The 21,532-nt window shown below is 37.7% G+C and overlaps 1 protein-coding gene and 1 long non-coding RNA gene across 6 annotated transcripts in view; one reads left to right on the forward strand and one right to left on the reverse strand.

Moving 5' to 3' along the window:
- The window catches only part of LOC114015771 (uncharacterized), a 34,900-nt gene that overhangs the window by 3,631 nt on the left and 9,737 nt on the right, over nt 1-21,532 (forward strand). For 3 of the 4 annotated variants that reach the window (XR_008732240.1, XR_008732241.1, XR_008732242.1), the window contains exon 2: nt 8,381-8,487. This is a non-coding gene — a long non-coding RNA (uncharacterized LOC114015771). Of the gene's footprint in view, nt 1-2,542; nt 4,232-8,380; nt 8,488-21,532 lie in introns of those variants that run through there. The other variant, XR_008732243.1, reaches the window with a different exon arrangement.
- On the reverse strand, nt 10,799-19,689 carry ACTR8 (actin related protein 8). 2 transcript variants are annotated; one of them, XM_055710191.1, is made up of 13 exons: nt 19,532-19,689; nt 19,198-19,368; nt 18,250-18,360; nt 17,876-17,980; nt 17,054-17,227; nt 16,387-16,480; nt 15,081-15,213; nt 14,597-14,750; nt 13,963-14,058; nt 13,235-13,375; nt 12,595-12,859; nt 12,124-12,287; nt 10,799-11,492 (listed from the first exon to the last, which is right to left on the reverse strand). In XM_055710191.1, the coding sequence occupies exons 1-13, from the start codon at nt 19,652-19,654 to the stop codon at nt 11,349-11,351; spliced, it is 1,875 nt and encodes a 624-aa protein (XP_055566166.1). In that variant the 5' UTR covers nt 19,655-19,689; the 3' UTR covers nt 10,799-11,348. The 2 variants fall into 2 exon arrangements, with proteins under 2 accessions (XP_055566166.1, XP_055566167.1); XM_055710192.1 differs by lacking the exon at nt 19,198-19,368 and having other exon boundaries at nt 19,532-19,680.

Consider the following 21,532-nt stretch of genomic DNA (forward strand, 5'->3'; position numbering starts at 1 on the left):
CTAGGAAGCCATTAATATTCCTGCTTTAATGGTTGGATTACAGAATTCTGAAGGATACTTTATTACACTGTTGTAGCAGAAGGTAGAGGTTTATAGCACATATTTGGCTGTAAAACTGAAAACAGTATCGAAGGAAATTAAACTGTAAGTTGTCTTTCTCTGCCTTATTCAACAAACTGGCTGTCGTGTGAACTATATGAATTCTTATTTCTCAGTTCTGATAACAGGGCGTGGATTTTTCTCTTACATCTTTTCTTACACTGGATTAATTTAGTTTACTTCAGTGGAATCAATACCTCATTTCATCAACATGAGAATCAAAATACTGCTGGAGATAATAGAAAGCCTTAATGGAAAGCTTTATTTACAGAGATAAAAAAAAGCAATCTAAAATGTGCTTAGTTCCTGTAACTGTATTAATAGGAACATAGGTGATTACTGTGAAGTGAACAATCCTTAAAAGAAAAATGTTTAAAATAACACATGCAAACTCAGTAAAGCTAACCACGTACGATAAGAGATGCTAATAAGCATCTGATATGGTGGTCTTTCTGTTCAGTTTTAGTCAAAAAGATGCATGGCCTGGTTTTGCTTTAGAAGGTCATTGATAAACACTGTTGCAGAAGCCAAGCATATAAGTAGTGGTGAGGTGAAAGAAGCGTTTGTTGTGTTGTATATTGTCTTCTGCTCAAAAACCTGGAGAGCAAACCTAAAATGCTGAAGTAAAAGCTGTGATAAATATTTAGGAAGTGATAAAGATTCAAGAAGTGATAAAGATTCCAGCCTCCAGCTGAGGACTGGAAATACTTTCTTTACAGCTTCCTAATTCACTAAGGGATTCATTGAGGATCGGGGCAAGAGTTTAGACTTGTTAATCTGATAAAAATATGAACAGGGAGAGAACAATCTGTAAGGGGTTTTAATACCTCATAAAAAAACAGATCTCGCCATTTTCTTTCCCAAGTCTCCTTCAACAGTAGGTTTTGGTGTGTAATAAAATCAGATCAAGCAGTCTCACTGCAGAGAAGGCTCCTGTGTGGATTTATAGAAGTAGTGGATATTCCTTGAGATTTAGGAAGGACTGCTGTTTTACTTGCACATAATTTTGCTCACAGCAAAAGTTCTTTCATTTTAATTTGAATACACAGTCAGGTTGAGCAATTATTTTGCAAGCCTTTAATGTTCACATAATTCAGCAAGGAAGTCCTTGAAGACCTAACAAAGGTGGCCTCAGGCTAGTTTTTCTAATCCCCAAAAGCCACAGAACAGCAGTTGTCCCCTGGACAAGGTTTCAGTTTTCTTCAAGCTTTTTATTTTCCGGTAACTTGTGGGTACTTGTTCTTGGTCCAAATGCCTTATAATCATGCAGCAGTTTTTTTAGTTCTGTTCAGACAGCCAGTGTCTGGAGAACTGAGATTCATGTGCAGATAAAATACAGTATTCAACTTTTATAGTCCATGGAGCTGAGTAATTTTTGTTTGTCCTTCAATGAAAAGAGCAGATTCAAACCTCAAAAATCTAACAATTGAAGTTAGCTTTACTAAATTGTAAGCAATGTAAAACTTTTAAAAAATATTTGGTTTACATTTATCAAATGGGTTTACAATTTTTTACTTACCATAATAATACCAATATAAATAACTAAGCACAACATTTAAATTAATTCTCTAATTGAATAAAATTTCTTGTTTGAAATGAAAAAATATTTTTGCTTTTTTTGGAACTACCAGTAAGTTAAAATACTGTTCCATAGGTCTACAGCTTATGCAAATATCTAAACTTACAGTTTTTTTGCAGTAATTTCTGAAATGGTGCTCATCAGCTTGACCTTGTCTATTGTTTCAGTTTAACATGAAAGCTTGTTCTGTTGGTGATGGAATTTTCTCCAGTTTCATTTTATTTTCTTTTCTTCTGTATTCCTTTATGTAAGAAATGTAAGGAATATCAAGTCATATCTTTTGCAAGTCTTCTAAATGGCAAAATGCAAGATCTACATGCTTAAAAAGAAATAGTGAAAAAGAGGGCTTAAACTGTAGCAATATTAACTCCAAAACATTAATTTGTTGTCATTGTTAAAGAGAGTGGGAAATACAGAGGTTTTAACCATTAGGCTAAGATGACTCTCAACCCCTTGACGTAACGTTTTTTTCTGTTAATGTTCTGTAATTGCACCATTTGCCTGGTATACAGACACGATATTTTAACGTAGAGATCAGAGTTAAAAACCAACAATCCACATCTGTATTCGTTCAAGAAAGGAAATATATGTAAAGATCAGACTTTCCAGGAAGCAGGCTGATTATCAGCCCATTATTTTCATGATTAATGTTGAAAAAAAATGTTGGGATTAAAAATGGATACCTGTAATTGCCAGCTGTACTCCACTGCTTTCTGCATCAGCACTATTAGCTTTCAGAGAAGGCGACAAAATGGTAAAAATTTTAAATTATTCCATTTTTTCTATCCAATCCCCTGTTCACCAAGGCTTAAGCAGTTATAGCAGCATTAAGCATATCAGGGAGTTCTGTATTTTGCTGTCACCTGTGTGTTTCGCTCCACATTGGAAGTTACTTCTGTATTTACTTTCAGCCCAGATGCATTAGGTTTTTCTTGTGGTGCTTTGAAAATTTGCTGATGGGGAGAAGCACTGAGATATAAATTGCCTGGGAAGAAAAAAAAGGATAATCAAAAAGTCTTGGCAAACAGCTTAGGCTAGGAGTGATTCGTAGTGGAGTTGGGTTTGGGAAGTAAAAGTAATTCTACTTAGACTGTAGAGATTGTATTCTTTCTGTCAGTAGAGATGAGTCTGCTGGATTTGGTACTGAGCAGCTGTCATGGTGAGTGACAAGCTAAACTGGCAAGTTATAAGAAGGGGAAATCATCTTCCTCTTCTTCCTGTCTGTTCTTCATCAAAAGCAAATGAACAGTTTCTTATGCTGACTTGAAGACATCAAAGAAACTGATTCTTCATGCACTAGAAGAAAAACGGGTGCTGCTCTAGCTACAGTTGGGTGACTTCTATTCCTGTAATGGGCTTGGATCCATAGCTGCTATGCTCAGCTTTACTAATCAGATTTCTTTCCTTTAAAATTGTAGGAGAAGCCACTCACCTTAGCAAGAGTGCATTTGTCCTAAAGGATTTATTGTGAAGAAGGAAACTTGCTGAGTTCAAAGTCAGTACTTGGTATTATCGGGTTAGCCTCTCGCTCAATGGTGTTTGACTCCAAGACAAACAAGTCTCAAATGTTGGTAGCAATCCATGTTTTAAACATGATAATCCATCTTTTTATATGAAGGGTGTCAGCTTTTTTTCTGAAGAATAGGATGATAGTGTAGAGCCAAAGCAATAACTCCTACATGTTACAGGAGAAGATCCCTTAGCACATAAAATGTCCAGTTTTGATACAGTCTTCCTCTCTTTTATGATCTGTCCTTGTGGTCCAGATACATTTTTTTTTATAAGTACTACACAAATATAAAATAATAGTCTGTTTTCAAAGATGTGCACCTTATTTGCAGTCTCAAGGGTTTGAAGAAGCACCTAGATCTACCTTTATTCTTTTAAGTTCTGTGCTGGAGCCTAAGCCCCATTAAAAAAAAAACAAAAACCCCAAACTAAAAAACAAGCTATCCAGAAGCTATGGTGTAACTGCTGAGCGGTGACTGTGGCTTGTCATGCTATTTACCGTGATCTTGTTATTTTGTTCTCCCTTTGTCCATTTGTTACCTGTGAGCACACTCACATAATTCTGGCTCAGGAATTTGCTATAAATTAATTTAATAACTTAATGTCACTTTCTGAGAGAAAACTAAGTTATTGTGCCTTTAGCTAGAAAACCCCCATCATAAACAACTCCCTCTCCCCACAACAAAACAACCCAAACATCAAACAATATGGATTTTTCTTTTTTGTTGGTATGTGTATGTTTGCTGCAAGAAGAAATTGGCCATATAAGAAGATAGAAAATCTAATTAGACACAAAAATCCCACCAGATGTGCAAAACACATGAAAAAATAAATTCTCCTTTTATGTTTTAATAGCTTAAGGGGATACCTGTAACTAGAGGAAATGGAAAATGTGATTTCTGTCTTCAAATTAATGTTATTTCTCTAAAGCTGGGATTTTGACTATACTAAAAATCACAGAGAATACTGTCTTTATGCAGGTATGACTGCTCAGCCTGTGCATTTAAAAAAATAACATTATTTCTGTGTGTGGCTTAGAAACAGGTATGTACAAATAGAAAGTTTTTTTTTTTAAATCCAATTTCCAGTCTGATTGCTAAAATAATCTAAAAGTAGTGTACTTTGTTTACATACATAGAACTTGTGTTGCACTGTCCTTTAAATTTTCTCTCTCTTTCTTGCTGTTTCCCTGATAAAATGGATTCCAGTTAAATTTGTCTTTCGTATCTCAGTGCTCCCAGGAACCTACCTCCCTTCTCAGATGGATTTCTAGTTGCCTCCCAACTTCTTCCTGACAAACTCCCAGGATAAAGGGCATTGCTCAGTTCTGCAGGAGAAGAGTTCCATGTTTGTTGCTATCTTCTGGTCCATCCAAAGGAATGGTGGAATTCTGACAGTTTCAGCTCATTGCCTTGCCAGAAACCCAGGATTAGTTTGTGAGTCCCAGGAACTGCAAAATTCCATTTTGCAAAGTATGCATTTTGCATACTTTTTGAAAGTATGGCTTAGTTTCTTTGACAAGAAAAGTGTTCAGCTTATGATAATGAAAGAGGTATGTGTATACTGGTACGGAAAATGTCACGCAAACATGTGATCTACAAACTTATGCTAGTATTATTTATCTGTTTTATATCTTTCAATTTTTATCAGTCACTACAACTTGAAACAATTTTAATCTAGCTAATCAAGAAATGGAATAAACATCAGGTAGTTTATTCTGTGATTTCCAGAGAGATTTTTCTGGGTGCAGGGGAGAATGGCTTTGTTCATAAATTAATATTGAAATTCAAAATTCAAAGTGTGATCCTGCCCCAGCACCAGGTAAACATGCAATGCAGAGACTGATGGACAGATGGGGATGTTAGCTATGATCAACCTATTTTAATTCCAGGCTGTATTTCTTCACACAGTTCTGCTCCTGAGTTGAGAAAGTGGTTGCAGTCATAAATGCACGAGATACTGCCATTGGGAGTAGGGCTTGTAGGCAAAAAGACTATGTTGAGAAAAAATAGCCAAGCTTTTGGGCATCAAATCTTTGTTAGAAACAAAAGCAGTGGATGTCAAAGCTAAGTACAAGTTGGGTAAAGTTTAGAGCCTAGGGAGGAGAGTGTCTTACTGGTACACTCACAAAAGATAAGGTAGGTGTTACTTGTGGAGTGCAGGGGACATAAAGGTAGCTTTATAGCCTGTGGACATGTAAGGAGCGAGAAATTATAATATTCTATAAAATTTTAGAGTCCCCTCTTCCCCAGCAGAATTATGAATTCTGGTTCCCAGATCTGGAACCACACTTGTTAGAATGTGAGATATACGGGATTTTCTGCCTTCGGTGGGCTTTTTTAAGGTCGGCAATGAAAAGATTAAAAATCACTTTTAGAGCTGCAAGGACAGACACGGTTTCAAAGACACAATGTAAGTGTACCTCTGAGTGGAGGGCAGAAAAGCAGAGAGTATTACTTGGATGTTTTGAGCTTTAATAACATGGAAGTTTTTTGCTTTAGAGTGACGAGCATGGCACAAACTGGATTAAAGAAACTGAGAAAGGTATTACAGTCCCTGGTGTTCTGTAAACAGGCCAAAGGATCAAGTACATGGCAAATTTAAAAATAGCTAAATTTTATTCAGAGAAATTGTCACAGAAACTTTCAGTGTTTAATACTCTATGAGGTGAAACAACTTTTATTTTCTATTGATCAGCAAATGTCATCTTTCCTTCTAGCCAGCATCAAAGACCTGACAGCCACAAAGATTTGTGTAACCTGCAAAGGAATTGTTGAATGTTTTCTGTATAATTGCATCAAATACACTGAAAAGTTTCAAAGACAAACTGCACTCAGTAATCAAAGAGTAAGAATATTTTTAAGTAGTTGTTTTCTTCACTTCTTTTAGTTTGGGAAGAAAAAGGTGGAGAATACAGAAGTGACATTTAAAAGTATGGAGTAAAAATTTCCCCTCTGCTGAAGTTAGTAAAGAGGGACCTAAGAAAGAAAAAAATAGTAATTTTATACTTCCTTCAGATCTTTAATGAAAGAGGGATTTGAGCCCTGTGTTTTGGGAGGCTGAGAACAAATCTATCTGAGAATTAGCTTGTTTCTTTTCCATAACTTCATCTCTCCTGTTCTCAAATGTTCTTAGAGCCAGGGTAACACAAGCCAGAAATACATGATCTGTTACTGGATTAACTGGGACAGAGGATGGTGTGATGGCAGACAACCGTCCTTCACTGTGGGCTAAAATGTTAATTATTTCATACAGGCTGCAAGCTATAGATGTGCATACACATAATAAGGAAACTGGCATTTGGTATCTTGTTCCTGTCTCTGAGTATGGATTTCTCTTTTCCTAAAAATCTATTTTTGTCCTTTCTAAGTGCACTTTCAAAGTAACTGTTAGCAGTTACTAATCTATATAAATTCTCCTCTGTTAAATCTGGTCCCATCAGGATTGTATATATATCTCTCTTTGTATTAAAAGCTTGAATTGAACTTTTCTTCATTTTTAGTTTAGTGGCAGATCCATTATATTGGATTCCCTGTAGAACTGAAAGAAAATATCTCATTCATGCTTATAAATCTACCCCCAACAAATATAAAGGAGGATTTTCTATCAAAATTATTTTTGCTAACTGCACCAGGTAATTTATCAAGCACTCTCTGCTAAATGATACTATTTTTTTTTTTAATCCAGGTTATTGCACAGATTTTCAGAAATGGGGTTTTCAATATCTTTTCAAATCTGTCTAGCACCCTATAGACACACAGTCATCAAAGCTGAGATAATAAGCAGAGCAGCCTGATAAACAGGACTTTTTGTTTCTTTTAATCTGCAGTAAGGTAATCACTGGTAAAGAAGCATTTGTTGCCATGTGAAAAACGACTAGGATTTTTTTACTTAATGCCTACTAATCACGAACACATTTTAAGCAGCTAGTGGAGTGTGTTTTGTGTTTTGAGGAGGTGGTGGTGAAAGTAAGGATGGTGTTAGAAAATAAGACAAAAACACTCTTCATAGAGCAGGAGCTAAACAAGCTAGTGCCTAATTTGAATTGTTCTTTCTAAAATATATTGTACTTGGGGATTAATTTATGCCTATTTTAATTTACTTTAGTGAAAATGCACACAGATCATACATTTGCTAAAATGTTAAATATCCATGTAAATTCACAGGCTGTAAAGATAATGAAATACAGCAAAAGCTGTATTGAAATGGGTAAGTTCTATCTACATATACAGACATCATACTGAAGGGGAAAAAATGACTTTCATTTTCATTTGTGAAAAGCATTTTGCAATGTAGTCTTTGCCCGAATATTGAATAGGGTCTAGGACCTACTTCTGAATCTTTCCCTATATCACACTTGTAGCCTTAAAATGGGAATTTAGAGAATTCTGTATCGGTTAATTTAGATAATACCACAGTTTAATCCGTGAATATGGCATTGAAAAATTTTCTTGGCTTCTCTGAGATGATGAATTTAGTCTAGGTACTGGTTGGTGCAGTATGACATGAACCCTCAGTGGATGAAACAAATTCCTTGCAGATTTGAGCATGCAGATGTGTCATTAATACAAAGTACTACTGTTGAAGTTTTAATGGGCTAGATGCTTTTACCATATACATGTATCATGTATATTCAGCAAATTTTCCCCTGTATGTTTGCAGAAGTCCTGGAAAATAAATGTTATACAGATATTTGAGTGTCAAAATGCTGTTAAGAAGCAGATGACTTTGGTCTTAATGACTTTATGTACACTGGCCTTGGCAAATTTTCCCTTTCATCTTCCTCCTCTTAAAAGTTGAATTTTTTTATGCTTAGTATACAGTAATGCTGCAGTTCAGGAGTTAAGTTATTTTGTAACTATTGCTCATGGTAAAACTCTAAACAAAAGGGAAGAGAGAACTGATGAGATGTCAGGCTGCAGGAGGAGGTGCATTCCAGAAACATGGGAGGAACTTGGAAGGAGCAGGTTCAGACTGATGTATCTGGTTTCTTTCAGAGTAGGGAAGACAAGTAAATTAGTCAACAGCTCTGTAGTTCTCAATGTGGTTATTATCCATTTTGCATTACGTTTTAGCCCAATTTCTCTTCCACATACAGACATTGGAAATGCTCATTTCAATAATTCATTAACTGAAGACAGCTTTTTCAGTTGTGCAAGACTTGTTGTAAAGTGATTGCTCTTTTTCTTTTAGAGATCCTCACAATCAATTCAGTTGGAAGATTTGTGTTTTCTTCTTGCTGCTCTACTTGTGATATTATGTATTAATTGCTGCGGTACCTTGCATCCTCACAGACTGAGGTAAGAGTTCTCACCTTTTTGAACTTTAGTTCTTGCTCTTTGTATTTTGCTGCAAGCATCCTTTTAGGTAAGATCACGTGAAAGAGACTACTTTTTAGGTATTATTGTAGTAGGACCCCTCTCAATTTTGTTTAGGAAACTCCAGATGTGGCTACATTAATGTTTTAGTTTAAATCAGTACCGCACCTTTGAAAGGAATTGCTCACTGGCCTCACTGTGGTTTGGTTCATATTGCAGGGTGGTTGAGGAGTGCAGCCTTGACTCTCTCAGATGAAATTAAACTGAAGATGTGCTCTAATGAATCTAACATAGGGGAGGAGAATTGGAAAAAGGTATAACTCGTGGTTTGAGATAAGAACAGTTTAATAATTGAAATTAAGTAAAATAGAATACCAGTAATAATAACAATTGTAATGGAAAGGGGAGGAAGGGAGAGAGGGAGGAATAAAACCCAAGGCAGACAAGTGATGCACGATACAATTGCTCACCACCCGCTGACCAATGCCCAGCCACTCCTTGAGCAGTGATCAGTGGTCCCCAGCCAACTCCCCCAGTTTATATGCCCAGCATGATGTTCTATGGTATGGAATATCACTTTGGCTTGTTCAGGTCAGCTGTCCTGGCTCTGCTCCCTGCCGGCTTCTTGCACACTTGCTCACTGGCAGAGCACGGGAAACTGAGAAATCCTTGACTTATCGAGTAAGCACTACTTAGCAACAACTAAAACATCAGTGTATTACCAAATTCTCATACTAAATCCAAACCAGCACTGTACCAGCTGCTAAGAACAAAATTAACTCCATCCCAGCTGAAACCAGGACACATGGAAAATATGTTCACTCTTGCAGTTAACTACTTCTGCAGTGACATGACAGATCAGTCCTCTGTACACAAATATATCATTTTTCATTCAATGAATTGGGTTCAGAAGACACTTTACCAAGCACTCTGAACTTCTACCCAGAATACCTGTCTTACGAAGGACATTGAGAACTTCTGCAGAGGCCTTTCTGTTCCATGCAATGAGATGCATGGAATTATGGCAAGGAATAGGAAATCAACAGGTGTCTGGATATTGAAACTGGTCTTACAAAACTGAGTACAATAGTATCAATAGCTGAACACAAGTAGGGCATTATAGCTACTGGGCCATATTTAATACAAGCTTACTTATTTCGAAAGAAATCCTGAACAAAACCTTTCTAAGTTGTGGTAAACTAAGAAGTGACTTTCATAAAGAAATTTGTGCTCAAATAAAACTATCAGTGAGAAGTAACTGGTTGTGTAAATACTAGAACACAGTTCACCAAGTAACTTAGAAGTACTGCCCTCCTCTGTGTGGAGTTTGTGAAGTTAACTGATGGGAGCCTCATATGCAGTTAAGCAGCACAGGTTTTGCAATATGACTTAAAGGCTGGTTTTGTGATGCTGTTACGTTGCTGAGTTACAGTGTGCTTGATATGGTGTTGTAAGAACAATGTAGCTTTTAAAATGGAGTAGTTTATCTCACCCTTCAGTGTGTCCAAGTGTCAGCACCCACTGACGTGAAGCTGTGAAATATTTGCTGTGGAGAACCATTTGTAGATCAACAAATCCAAACAAGATCTTTGTACATATGTACTTTTTTTCCTGTATCACAATCATGTGACTTTTAAAAGAATACATTTATTCTAGAACAGGAATTCTGGACCCTTTTATTGAAGAGATATGCCCCCTTCTCCCCGCAAAAAAACAAATCCAGCAATGATATCTAAACTTGTTGGACTACAATTTGAAGTATTGTATGCAGTCTTCAATAAATGAGCCCAAAGCTCCTAGTCTTAAATAAAATACAAGAATGTAACCACAGCCTGCAGTAAAATACTTTCAGCTAAGATTACAGCCTAATTTAGATGGAAATATCCTTTCTCTTTAGAACTTCTAATGAGAGCAGATTAAAAGGAAGTCAGTTCTTCCCTGTGTGCCTTGTAGAAACTACATTCATTATCTTTGCTATTTTTTATACTGTTAGATGTGGTTGAATAGTTTTATTCTAGATTGTAATTGCAGATATGGATTTGAGGGTGACAGGAGTCTTCATTACAGAATAAAAACCCCAACAAATAACACTTCTGTAACCAAGGATGATTTGTTGGGAGCAGAAGCCCATGTACCTGTACCACATGATTTAGGTTGGTACTGGCTATATAGAAATGCATCTAGTCCTTTGAGGTAATTACATTGGATAACTACAATGGATAATGAGAAGCGAGGAAGAGCCTCTGATGATGAAAACAGCCAAGAAAAAATACTTCACTTCTGAATTCTTAAGTCTTTCCACTGAATAATTTATTATATAAGCAAAATACCACCAACGACTCTAGTTTTGTTCTCCATTTCACTTTTTCCATAACGATCACTTATAAAATAATTTCATCTCCTGGTAACATTATAGTAGGAATCAGAATAAGGCATTAAACCCACAGCCTGCACTCTTCAGCTATTGCTTCTGTGCGCATGTATCTGGAATGAATCTTGGCTTAACATCTGCCATATCAATATTTTATATCTCAAAAGCTCACATTGTGAATTTTAATATTCATAACCTGTATAATACATATGTAGTTAATTTGGAGATGACTGTGATCCTTTGTACACAGAATTCAATGCATACCATTCAAAAGATGAAGTACAGCAATGCTGAGGTGATGTGCATTCACCAAGATTTGTTTTGCAACACTTGGCAATATCTCAGTTGAAGTTAATTTTAATAAAATACAAAAATATCTATCAGCAGAAGATCAATATATCTGCACTGGGAAAAAAGGGGCATTTGGGGAAAGGAATCCTCAGTTAAGCAGGTTCCACTGTAAACTTAACTGTTACCATACAAATGCAGCTCGCTCTCGTAACATTCTGACACCAAACCGCTGCCATTCTCGCTGATATATCCATAGCTCCTGAGTTGTATCAAGACAGGCTAAAACTGCACCTCCTTTCCATGCAATTAAGCGGGGATCCATATCCTAAATTCAAAACACATAACAATCACTGGTCTCATTTTGCATAGTTCTCAGAAGCTGTATCCTAATTTTTCTAATAGTATTCACCACTTAGAATCTTGAGGTGGAGGGGAGGAGAAAAAAAGTTTTTCAAAATTATTCAGGAAAAAACAGTGAGACAAAAATATGGAAAGAATATGTAAGATGTTTTGAGAAGTCACTTTTTTTTTTTTAAGATGGCCCCTAGACATGTCATGAAAATTCTGCCTTCAGCAACGGAGGCTCTAAAACTTACTCACGTTTTGTTTTTACAAGTTTTTCTTGATTAATGCCAAATGACAATTTCTCTTTTAATGCTATACTTTCTTTCATCTTAATAATAATAAAAAGCCCTAACAATTTCTTGCTAAGCAGACAGGTTAACTTCGTGCTTTTCAAGAATATGGCCTCTAGCTCTTAAAATTTCAGTGATCAATACTGGTAACACTCTTACTATACCTCTAACTTCCTGCCTGTAATTGGAGAGTGCTATGTAAGCTCTCCTAAATCTCCTCAGATACTCAACTAATCTGTGGTTTTGAAAGAATGTTTTTAATCTGTCAGATTTCAACCAATCATAGTTTATTAACTATTTAGCTATTAGTTAACAGTATACCTTAGGTCTTGTGATGACTTCAACATTTTCAACAACTCTTCTGAAAGAAGGTGGCATTTTGTTGAGAATACGGTGTTGAAGAAACTCTTGAGCTTTATGAAACATAAGGCCTCCTCCCACCACTAAGATGGAGCTGTACATCTTCTTTTTTGTATCGTCAGATGCTGGAATGAAAGGATATATAGAAATATATGTGTTTTAAAGTTAATATGGCCTGTGTTTGTATTACAAAGAATTTAGTGCAAGTCAAACCAGACAGAAAGCAGTTAAGTGTTTGCTTTTAAAATTCTTTCTATTCCTTGGAGATTCAAAATGTCTACTTCAACAAAGATGCAAGTATAAAGAACGGTATTGCTACTTGAAAGATGATAAAACTTGGGGACATACATCTTTCTTTGGTAAAATACAGGAGTTGCCATAAATCCACGCTGACATGCATATTTTACAGAATTGTACAAATGTAACTCTTACCACAGCAGTCAATACTATGAAGAATGGCTTTGTCAAGGCCCAAGGCTTTGCCTTCAAACTGAGAAATAGCTGTTTTCCTGGACATGTGTGCAGTTAGAGGTTCCTCTGAATCATTTCCAGATATCACACAATCACTCTGGGAAGATCCCAGTTCCACTTCTTGTGGGTAGATCCTCTCTGAAATGTCTGAGGCTTGGCCTCTCAAGTCTCCCTCAAATGCACCAGGCTTAGACATAGATTTTTTATCAGCTGTAGCTTTTGCAGACTTGAAATTGAGAAAACAAGTTGAATTATGAAAAATGCAAGAAGGTCTTCGGTAGGTTAGAGAACAATACAAAGACTTAACTAAGCACCATTGTACTTCACCTTTTTGCACAGAAAGGTTAATTAAGCATGCATTATTATCTCATATAATTTTCATTTTAATCCCCACTTTCAAAGCAAGAGGTTTACTTTGAAGCCCTCAGACTCTGAAAATACACAGTTCTAATTAAAGACTTGTCTAGACATCCATAATTCCCTACTGTATTCCTTAATGCTTCTGACTCGGGTAACAAACTTTGGTTTCTGAGATGAGATAATGAGTCCCGATTTTATTCCCAAATTAAATAATCTCAATGAAAAATGAGAATTCACACACCTGCTCCTGCTTACTTTGTGTGGCTAGCAGATAATGTTCATCATGAGGATCCTCAGGGTCACCTTGTGACCTGTGTTGCAAAGTTGTCATTTTTTGTCCAACAATTCCAAAAGTTGCTGGATAAAACAGAGCCATTGGAGCCTGAAGAATGAGAGATTTGGCATGGCTTTCCTACATAGTTTTTCTTTTTTTGGCATTTACTATAAAAAAAGAAAAACCTTGTTCTATTTTTCTCACAATTCAATATTAAATATACAGTTTTTTCCAAACAGTTTTGTAAAAAGCTAACGTGTCTTCAGTTTTGTGTAATAACCCCCCAAATACAATTGTATACATAAGTTTCTTTACAGATTCTAGCATAAATAAATAAAATATAAATAAATACTCAAATGCAGTTTGTTACAAATTTAGAAAATTCAATGGTGAGCTGAAAAACTTACAAAATTAGCATTCATTCTTTGCACTTGAAGGATATATATCATAGTTAGTGGAAACTACAACCATTCTGGCTAAAGCTAGTTAGGAAGTCTTGTGCATCCACTAGTGCTGCATTAAGCCCACTCATACCTACAGTAATTAATTTTAAAACTATAAACAATTTGTTAACTGTTAACAATATGTTAAGAACAATCAATAAATCATGTGGGCTTAGTAGCACTGGGCCAGTACAATGTGAGGTGCTGAGCCTGAATGCTGAATATAATTCTTGTAATTTTAAAACAAATCACCTGTAATTTTTCATCCCCTAATCGGAACTGGTATAACAGAGCTGGAGAATCCGGATGCCGAATTTGGAACTCATGATCTTGCAATCCAGAAATATCCTAAAGTAAAAAAACAAACAAAAACAACCGCCCCAAAACTATCTTTTATATCTATCAAGCTGTGTAATGTATTTGAACTGTAGGAAACAAAAAGTAACAAAACTCTTCAGACTATGAATTTCATTTAGCTATTCTTTAATTATTTTTTTTTTGTCTTTTCCCTGTAGTATGACAGCTCTCTACATGCCTAAGCCTCTAAAATGAGAGTTTGTGCAGAAAGGAGAGACCTGGTGGCAGATCTTACAAAACTGAAGTTGAAAACCAGCAAATATGCAGCTATGTGCTTCTTTCAGTAATAAGAGTAAAGAAACTGCCTTTCTAAGAGTTGGGATTCCTTTCGACTAGAAGAAAAACAAAACAAGTTACAAATACTTCAAGTCTAAAGCTTTTCAAACTTTTGCCAGTATTCTATTGAGTAAAATATTACATTTTATTCCATTTACAAGCAATTGTAGACTCTCAAAAAGGTTACCCAGAGTAGCATTCTGTAAAGAGAAAAGAAAATTACTTGGAGAATACACTATTTTCCCATTCTCACCTGGTCTAGATGACAAAATGTTTCCTTTAGGTGCTGAAGCAGCAGGCAATCCAGCTTATTAGTTAACTGACAGTCTCTATATGGGAATCCTGCTCGTTGCATAAGCCAATAAAAACACCTTGACACATCAGATCCTCCATATGCAAGGCACAGCCTAACACACAGAGAAGAAAAAGATTATTTTATTTATTTGCTGACATACTGGCCTTCTACAGTAGCATGCACAGGAGTACAAGGAACATTTTAGATGTGCTGCAATCATGACTTCCATGTAGTTTCCAGAGCACAGTATCAGTTCTGCCTGTTTTCTTCTTTTGAAGACAGAGAGAATTCTTTAAGGTTCATATTGTAACATGATGACCCTGTTAGATGGCTCACAGAAAGAAAACCCTGTATTTATAGAACATTTGTCTCATTTTTAAAGCTAAGTCTTTGGTAAGTAACTAAGTACGTGCTTATAATAATTCTGCGTACTAAAAGATACCTGGTGTTGCGATGGGAAACACCATCTTCTACACAGCAAACGCTTGTCTTCTGATCTCCCACATCTACTATACATGCACTGCTTAACCCGCTTCCAAAGGTAGCGCAGACAGACTCTTGGTGTACAACAATTCCTAGCAATATGAGAAAAAATTATATCCAATTTATGCCAAGCTCCAGAGCTGTGTTGGTGACATTTAAAGGCCATCTTAATGTCTTGTAAAATCTACTAATAGCTGAATCTGCACTGAAAATCTGTATATTTAGCAAAGATGGGGTGGGGATACTTCCAGATTTTTTGTTAGGTAAGCCCTTAAAAGTCCTGAGAAAAGCTAAGAGTACAGTGGATGCCTGTATTCAAATGTTCTTATTTTTTGCAAGATTAAAGATACTGCTTCAAGACTTTATTATTTTAACCGGTATTGCAGGTTCTTCATTATCAGATGCACATGAAGTGTCTTCCTAATTTTTTCCTAGTTTTAATCAAGTATTACTACCACTAGCATTTTAGATATGCTTTTTAAGTAGTTATAAAACAAGGTCCACTTTCACCCTCTGCTTTCCTTTCAGTCCAACTTTAACTCTGTAAAAGAGTGCCTTTGTATTTGTATCGCAAACCTGTACTTAAACCTGCATAGTACTGGAGCACCACTACTCTGATGTATTTCACATGAAGTATGGTTGGGTTACTGTGCCTTCCTTAATGACTTTCCGTGTTTTCTCTAAATGTGAAATCAGAGAAAGATGGTTAAAGACTACAGCAGTTCAGTCCAGAAGAGCAGCTAGAAACTTCCAGCAGTTTAACTGAAAAGAAACTGTGTTGCTTTTTTCATCAGAGGGCTTTGCAGTCTAAAACAAATATGCAGAAGCAGCTAACAATTACTTGGGGTTTTTTTTTAATTCACTTTATTACTCTTCTATCTTTAGCGCATGCACTTAAACCAACTCTGAAAACTTGTATTATGTCATTCTGTAAAGACAATAGCAGCATCTGACATCACATACTTTCGTTTTGAAGTCTAAGAATCTTAATACTCTGTAACAGAGTTAACGTTGTCCACTTCAGAAATACTTGAAAAGTCACTGATACTACTTTTATCTCAGCTGAAGGGAGAAGCTCATGGTTGGAATACATAATAGCAAACCAAGAAACTTGTTTCAGTGCTAGCCCACCCTTCTGCCCCATTAAAAGAGGCAACAGTCACCGGACAGCACAAGATTGAAAGGTGCTAGTTCCAGCCAAACTGGGATTTTATACAAATCTTTACACTATTGATCATTAAGTGCTTACTTATGTATGGTTTTACCTGAGAAGCCCATCTTCATTAGGATCATATTTACCAGTTCCTTCACGTGTTGTTTATTATAGATGTCTGGAATTAGTAAAATGCATCTGTAGTACTGAAGATAACAGTAAATTAAAGTCAGCTCTCAAACTAAGTTTCTCTACATTCTTGAATACCTGATGCTAAGGAAGAAAGCACAATATACAAGTTATTAAAAGAAGCAAAATTATCAAAAGGGGGAAGGTTTCTAATCCTTTAAAAATGATTACAAAAAAAAAGTTAACAAAAAAAAAACAAGTTAAGAATTTATAGGCTACCAAAGTGTTTAAAAGTACATCAGACATGAGAAAAACACCTACTCAACAAGGACAAGAAATTATGCAAGTATTAGGGAACCTTTCCTCGTTGCCTCCTTTAGTCAACAACCCCCCCGACCAAACAGACTAAAACTGTAGAATTTCTATAATGGGATTTCCAAACCGCCTTGTTAAAAGTTCTATTAACAATGTTTGTCTTAAAGACACAGAAAAAAATCCAAATGAGGTCAGGAATGATGCTCACCAGCAGAAAGAATTTATTTGTTAAGAAAGCCACTAGTAAGAGGCTACCAATAACAGCAGGTTGCTTTGCTTTCAGAGTAACATTTACAGAAGTGGATGCAGGCCACATTAATGTGTTCACAGCTCACCTTTAGGTCTTTCAACGGTATTTCCAGATATTTTTGTATTGCATGTGACCATATAACTTCAAGGTCTGCTAATACTGCAGTGAGGGAGCCACCAGGTCCCGTGTGGAGATTCAACTGCCCTCTTCTAATAGGCCAATGTATATTATAAGAATCTAGTGGATTAACATACAGTGCCTGAAAACAAGAGACAATGTTCTATGCAGTTTTTCCCAAAAGATTAGCAAAAAATACCAGAAAAAGATTTCAGAAGCAGATCCTAGACATACAGCAGCACCCAGACTGATGTGTCAGCAATATGGGGAATTTCTTTTTAACAGGGCTTGATTATACATGTTAAAATAAAGAAGACATTAAATAAGTGGATTAAATTCTTTGAATTTTCATATCCACAGATGGACATCTACTGAACAGAACGGTATATTTTTCCATTATCTCAAATTAGTAACTAAAATAATTTAAAGACTCTTTGAAACTCATGAATACCTAATTACCCAGCAGTAATTCCACATGCTGATCCTTTTATCAGTTTTTTGCCTTTTTTTTTTTATGAATTATGGGCAAAGTTCTCACCTAGTCCCTTCAGAAACACTGATTTATAGCAGCAAAGGATCCAGGATACTTGTTAGGCAGATGAGGGAAACTGTCTGGTCTTGCTGAATGATAATAAATATTCAGTTAGTCCACAGTAAAGCTTCTTACATATTGCTTGACTAAATTCACATGTCTTTCAATACATCCTAATATATAGCAAACCGCTATATATAACATAGCCTCATTAAAATGTAATACAAAGCCTCATTTCAGTAGGAAAATGAATCTTACCTCTTCTCCTACCAAAAATTCAGGATGATTTGAAGTGTTTGTCCACTTGGTCCCAGAGCTGTGATCCAAAATAGCTGGCCGCATCTGTCTGTTGTATGACCTGGCCTGAAATGCAATTGAAATAAATACCATTGATAAATATTTTACCAGTCACTTTTCATACATGAAAGAAAAAACAAACACACCCCCAACTGACCCCAGCCCTCAAAGAACCATTTTAAATCTTCATTTTCTCAGATCTTCAGTTAGGTCACACAATAGCACTACCTGTATTTTCCATAAAGAGAATATCTGTTCTTCTCCACTACAACACAGCATCACACCAAATGACTATATGAATGAAAAATTTAATAAAAATCTTAAGAATGAGTTACCTGATCAGGTGACACTGGTATTCGCCTTGCACCATTTGACATCTTTTTGGACCATATCGCTTGGTCCACCATTTTAAGGCCATTTTGTCTCTGCTCAGTACTTTCAGGTTTCTAAATAAAACCCACAAATACGCAAAGTAAATACTTTCTAGCTACATGCCTGTCTATTTGTAATACTGAAACTATTATTAACAATGAAATAATTACTATAGTTGATAGACTGTGGAAAGGACAGAGGTTTGTACAACGTAAAACCAACACACGCTTATTTTAAAAGAAACTCTTTTATATTAGCATTCCGAATACCTATTTGTCTAAGTCAACTTGAGTCTTTTAACTGATTTCAGTGGCTGCTGGACTTCATCTCCAGAGTGATGAGCTCTGAACATTACCTCTTTACCTTCAGAAATACTAAGTAGGAGCAAAATTGTTGAAAAAGATATCACTTATTTAAAGGTGAGGTTTAATATCGGAGGCATTAATTTGATCAACAATTTTTTGTACAGATACAAATTATGAATCAGATCACTATGTATATTTATCGAGCATGCTGGACTAGAATTACTTGCTATGTTACCCAGGTTACAAACCAACTTGTACCCAATGCATTTACGAACAAAGCAGTCCAATTCTAGTGCCACAGTGGCACTCTATAATCAGAAATACTGTGCGTGATACCAGACCACAGAGCAGAGGAGGCAGGATGGACAAACCCTCCACCTATCAATTCATTAAATTTAGTTTACTTCGAACAAATCGGACAAAATGCAAGGGTAGCCTGGGGCAAATTACTGACTTGAGTAAGGCGGCACCTCCAGCACATCGAAAAGGAAAATGTTTTGCCGCGAGATGTATTCTTCTCTGGGAAATACAGACGTTACACGAGCAAGAACGCAGCAGAAACAGGTAATTAAAACCCGCTGCGGCACGGTGCGCGGCGCGGCTTACGTTGAGGCCGTCGCGCAGGAGCCAGCTGTCCCAGTAGGCCGCCTGTCCCGGCTGCTTGTGCCGCCGCGCGATGACGTGCGGGATGCCCACGGGCAGCGTGTCCGTGGCCCTGCCGAGCCGCAGGGTCGTCGAGCCGGGGTGTATCACCACGATGAAGTTGCTCTGTATTTGCTGAAAGCACCGCAAGGCGCGGGGCCGTGAGTAGCGGCCCCGCGGCCACACCCCGCGCCCAGGCCTTTAAAAGGGCCGGCCCGGCCCGGCCCGCCCCAGCGCGGCCGGAGGGAGCGGCTCCTTGAGGAGCCGCGGCCCCACCCCCCCGCCGGCTGGGCCTCACCTCCTGCAGGGACTCGGGCACGGCGGCGGGGACGATGGGCCGCTTGACGCCGCGCTGCTCGCGCTCCCGGTCGCGCTCCTTGTCCTTCCCGTTCTCCGCCTCGCCCTTCTCCGCCTGGGTCATGCTCCCCGCCGGGCCGGCGCCGCCCGGAAGCTGCTGCTGAACGGACCGGAAGTGGCGGACAGGAAGTGGGTGGCCCGCGCCCAGCCCCGCCCCTCGGGCAGGTATGGCGAGGGCTTGGCCGGGGGCTGCGGGGGGGGCAGCGGCTGCCCCGGGGAGCTGCCCCGGCCGCGGCGCGGAGCGGGGGAGCGGCGCTGCGCGGAGGGCCGGGTGGCACCGCCGCCGCGGCAGGTCGGCTGGGCCGTTGGTGGGGCGGGAGAAGGGGCCGCACCGGCCTCCCGGCGGCCTCAGAACCACTGCACAGATGGCCTCCTCCGCACGGCTCCTGCGCGGGGCTGGCCTGCGGCTGGGCCTGCCTCGATACAGACGTGGTGCCTGAGGGAGCTGAGGAGGGTGTTTGCTAGAGCAAAGGCCCAGGTTAACGGGAAGTAATGTGCTGGGTACGTGGCGCGGGCCCGGCCGAGGGGGCGGTGTCACCGTGAGGAGCCGGCTTTTGCCGGCAGATGCTTGGGTTAACCGAGGGGCGTTGCTGAATGCTGCAACTTCCTGATAAAGAGATGGTTAGAGAGGTTTAAGGAAACAACTTGCAGTGGTACCTTGTAGAAGGTAATGTAATCTGGATTCTTGGCAGCTAATCTTATCTCAGATAGATGCAGCCCTCTCCAACTGATTAAAAAACCCCAAACAATCCAGAAACAATGAAGAAGAAACTCCCATCCTCAAATGGCATGATTAGTTAACTTTAAGGTTAAAGTTAGTTACTAAGTTAAATGGTAGTTAACTGTTTGAAAGTAACTCTTCTGTGTTAGCACTCAGTACTTGAGTTCAATACCTTTTTCTTCATGTAATAAAACCAAAGCCTAATTTAAGGAAGGGCTTACCCAAATCTGTACAGCAGATAGGCTTTATACATTTGAGTACATTTATAACGGAAAAAAAAGCGGTTTCAAGAGATGCTTATAAAACAGGCATGTTAAATAACCTGTTATGGGCCTTAAGGAAGAGATTTTGTAAAAGGCAATGATGTAAAAAAAAAATAAAATTTGTAAACTGCATTTTAAAAGTGTGTTAAGAGTATCATTAATACCATGTAAATATAGCAAAGTACAGAATGTTAGTACTGACAAAAACAGAGTAAGTACAAAACCTATTAGGAAGCACTACTTTAAGTGTGATTCTTGAGGGATCTTCTGTGTCAAATATAAGTATGTATTCTTCCTTATTTGCATAGAAAAGGGCTTACTGTACTTCACACGACTTTTTTTTCTAAAAATGATGAGAAAGTCAGCCTTGTGACAAGCCAAATATAATTTACTTATTACTTTGCAACTACAGTAAAATGTTCAGAAACTATACAAAGACTTTAGACAGTAAACATGTATTTAATAAAACTGTAGTTCAGTTACACTGGATCCTTGAAGGAGTTCCCAGTACAACTTCATTAATCTGCTTATATCACAGAACAGTTTCCAGTTAGACATACACATTCACAACATTCAAACTCATTTGGTCCACCTCTAAACATTCCTTCCCTTTCATCTTGCAGATGTGTATGCTTTTGCCTGCCTCTTCAGCAGGCATTTACCTAAAAAATAAAGTAGTAATTACAGTACATCGAAAGACAACAAGGCCTTTCTCTACAAGATAAAAATTATGCAAGTAACAATTTTATAACAAAACAGTTTTTAATTTAACTAAATGAGACATGTGAAAGGCAACTTCTATTCCTAAAGCAGGTTACACATTACCATTATTGGCCAAAAGCCCTCCCCACTGCCTTTGCTGGCCTGATGTCTAGTCAAAAGAAAAAAAAAAATCCAAATGAAAACAAAAAAAATAATGGGGAGAAGCTTATCCTTTTTCTAGGGAACTGAAATACCG

The sequence above is a fragment of the Falco cherrug genome, chromosome 4 (assembly GCF_023634085.1).
Source record: "Falco cherrug isolate bFalChe1 chromosome 4, bFalChe1.pri, whole genome shotgun sequence".
Classification (NCBI taxonomy): Eukaryota; Metazoa; Chordata; class Aves; order Falconiformes; family Falconidae; genus Falco; species Falco cherrug.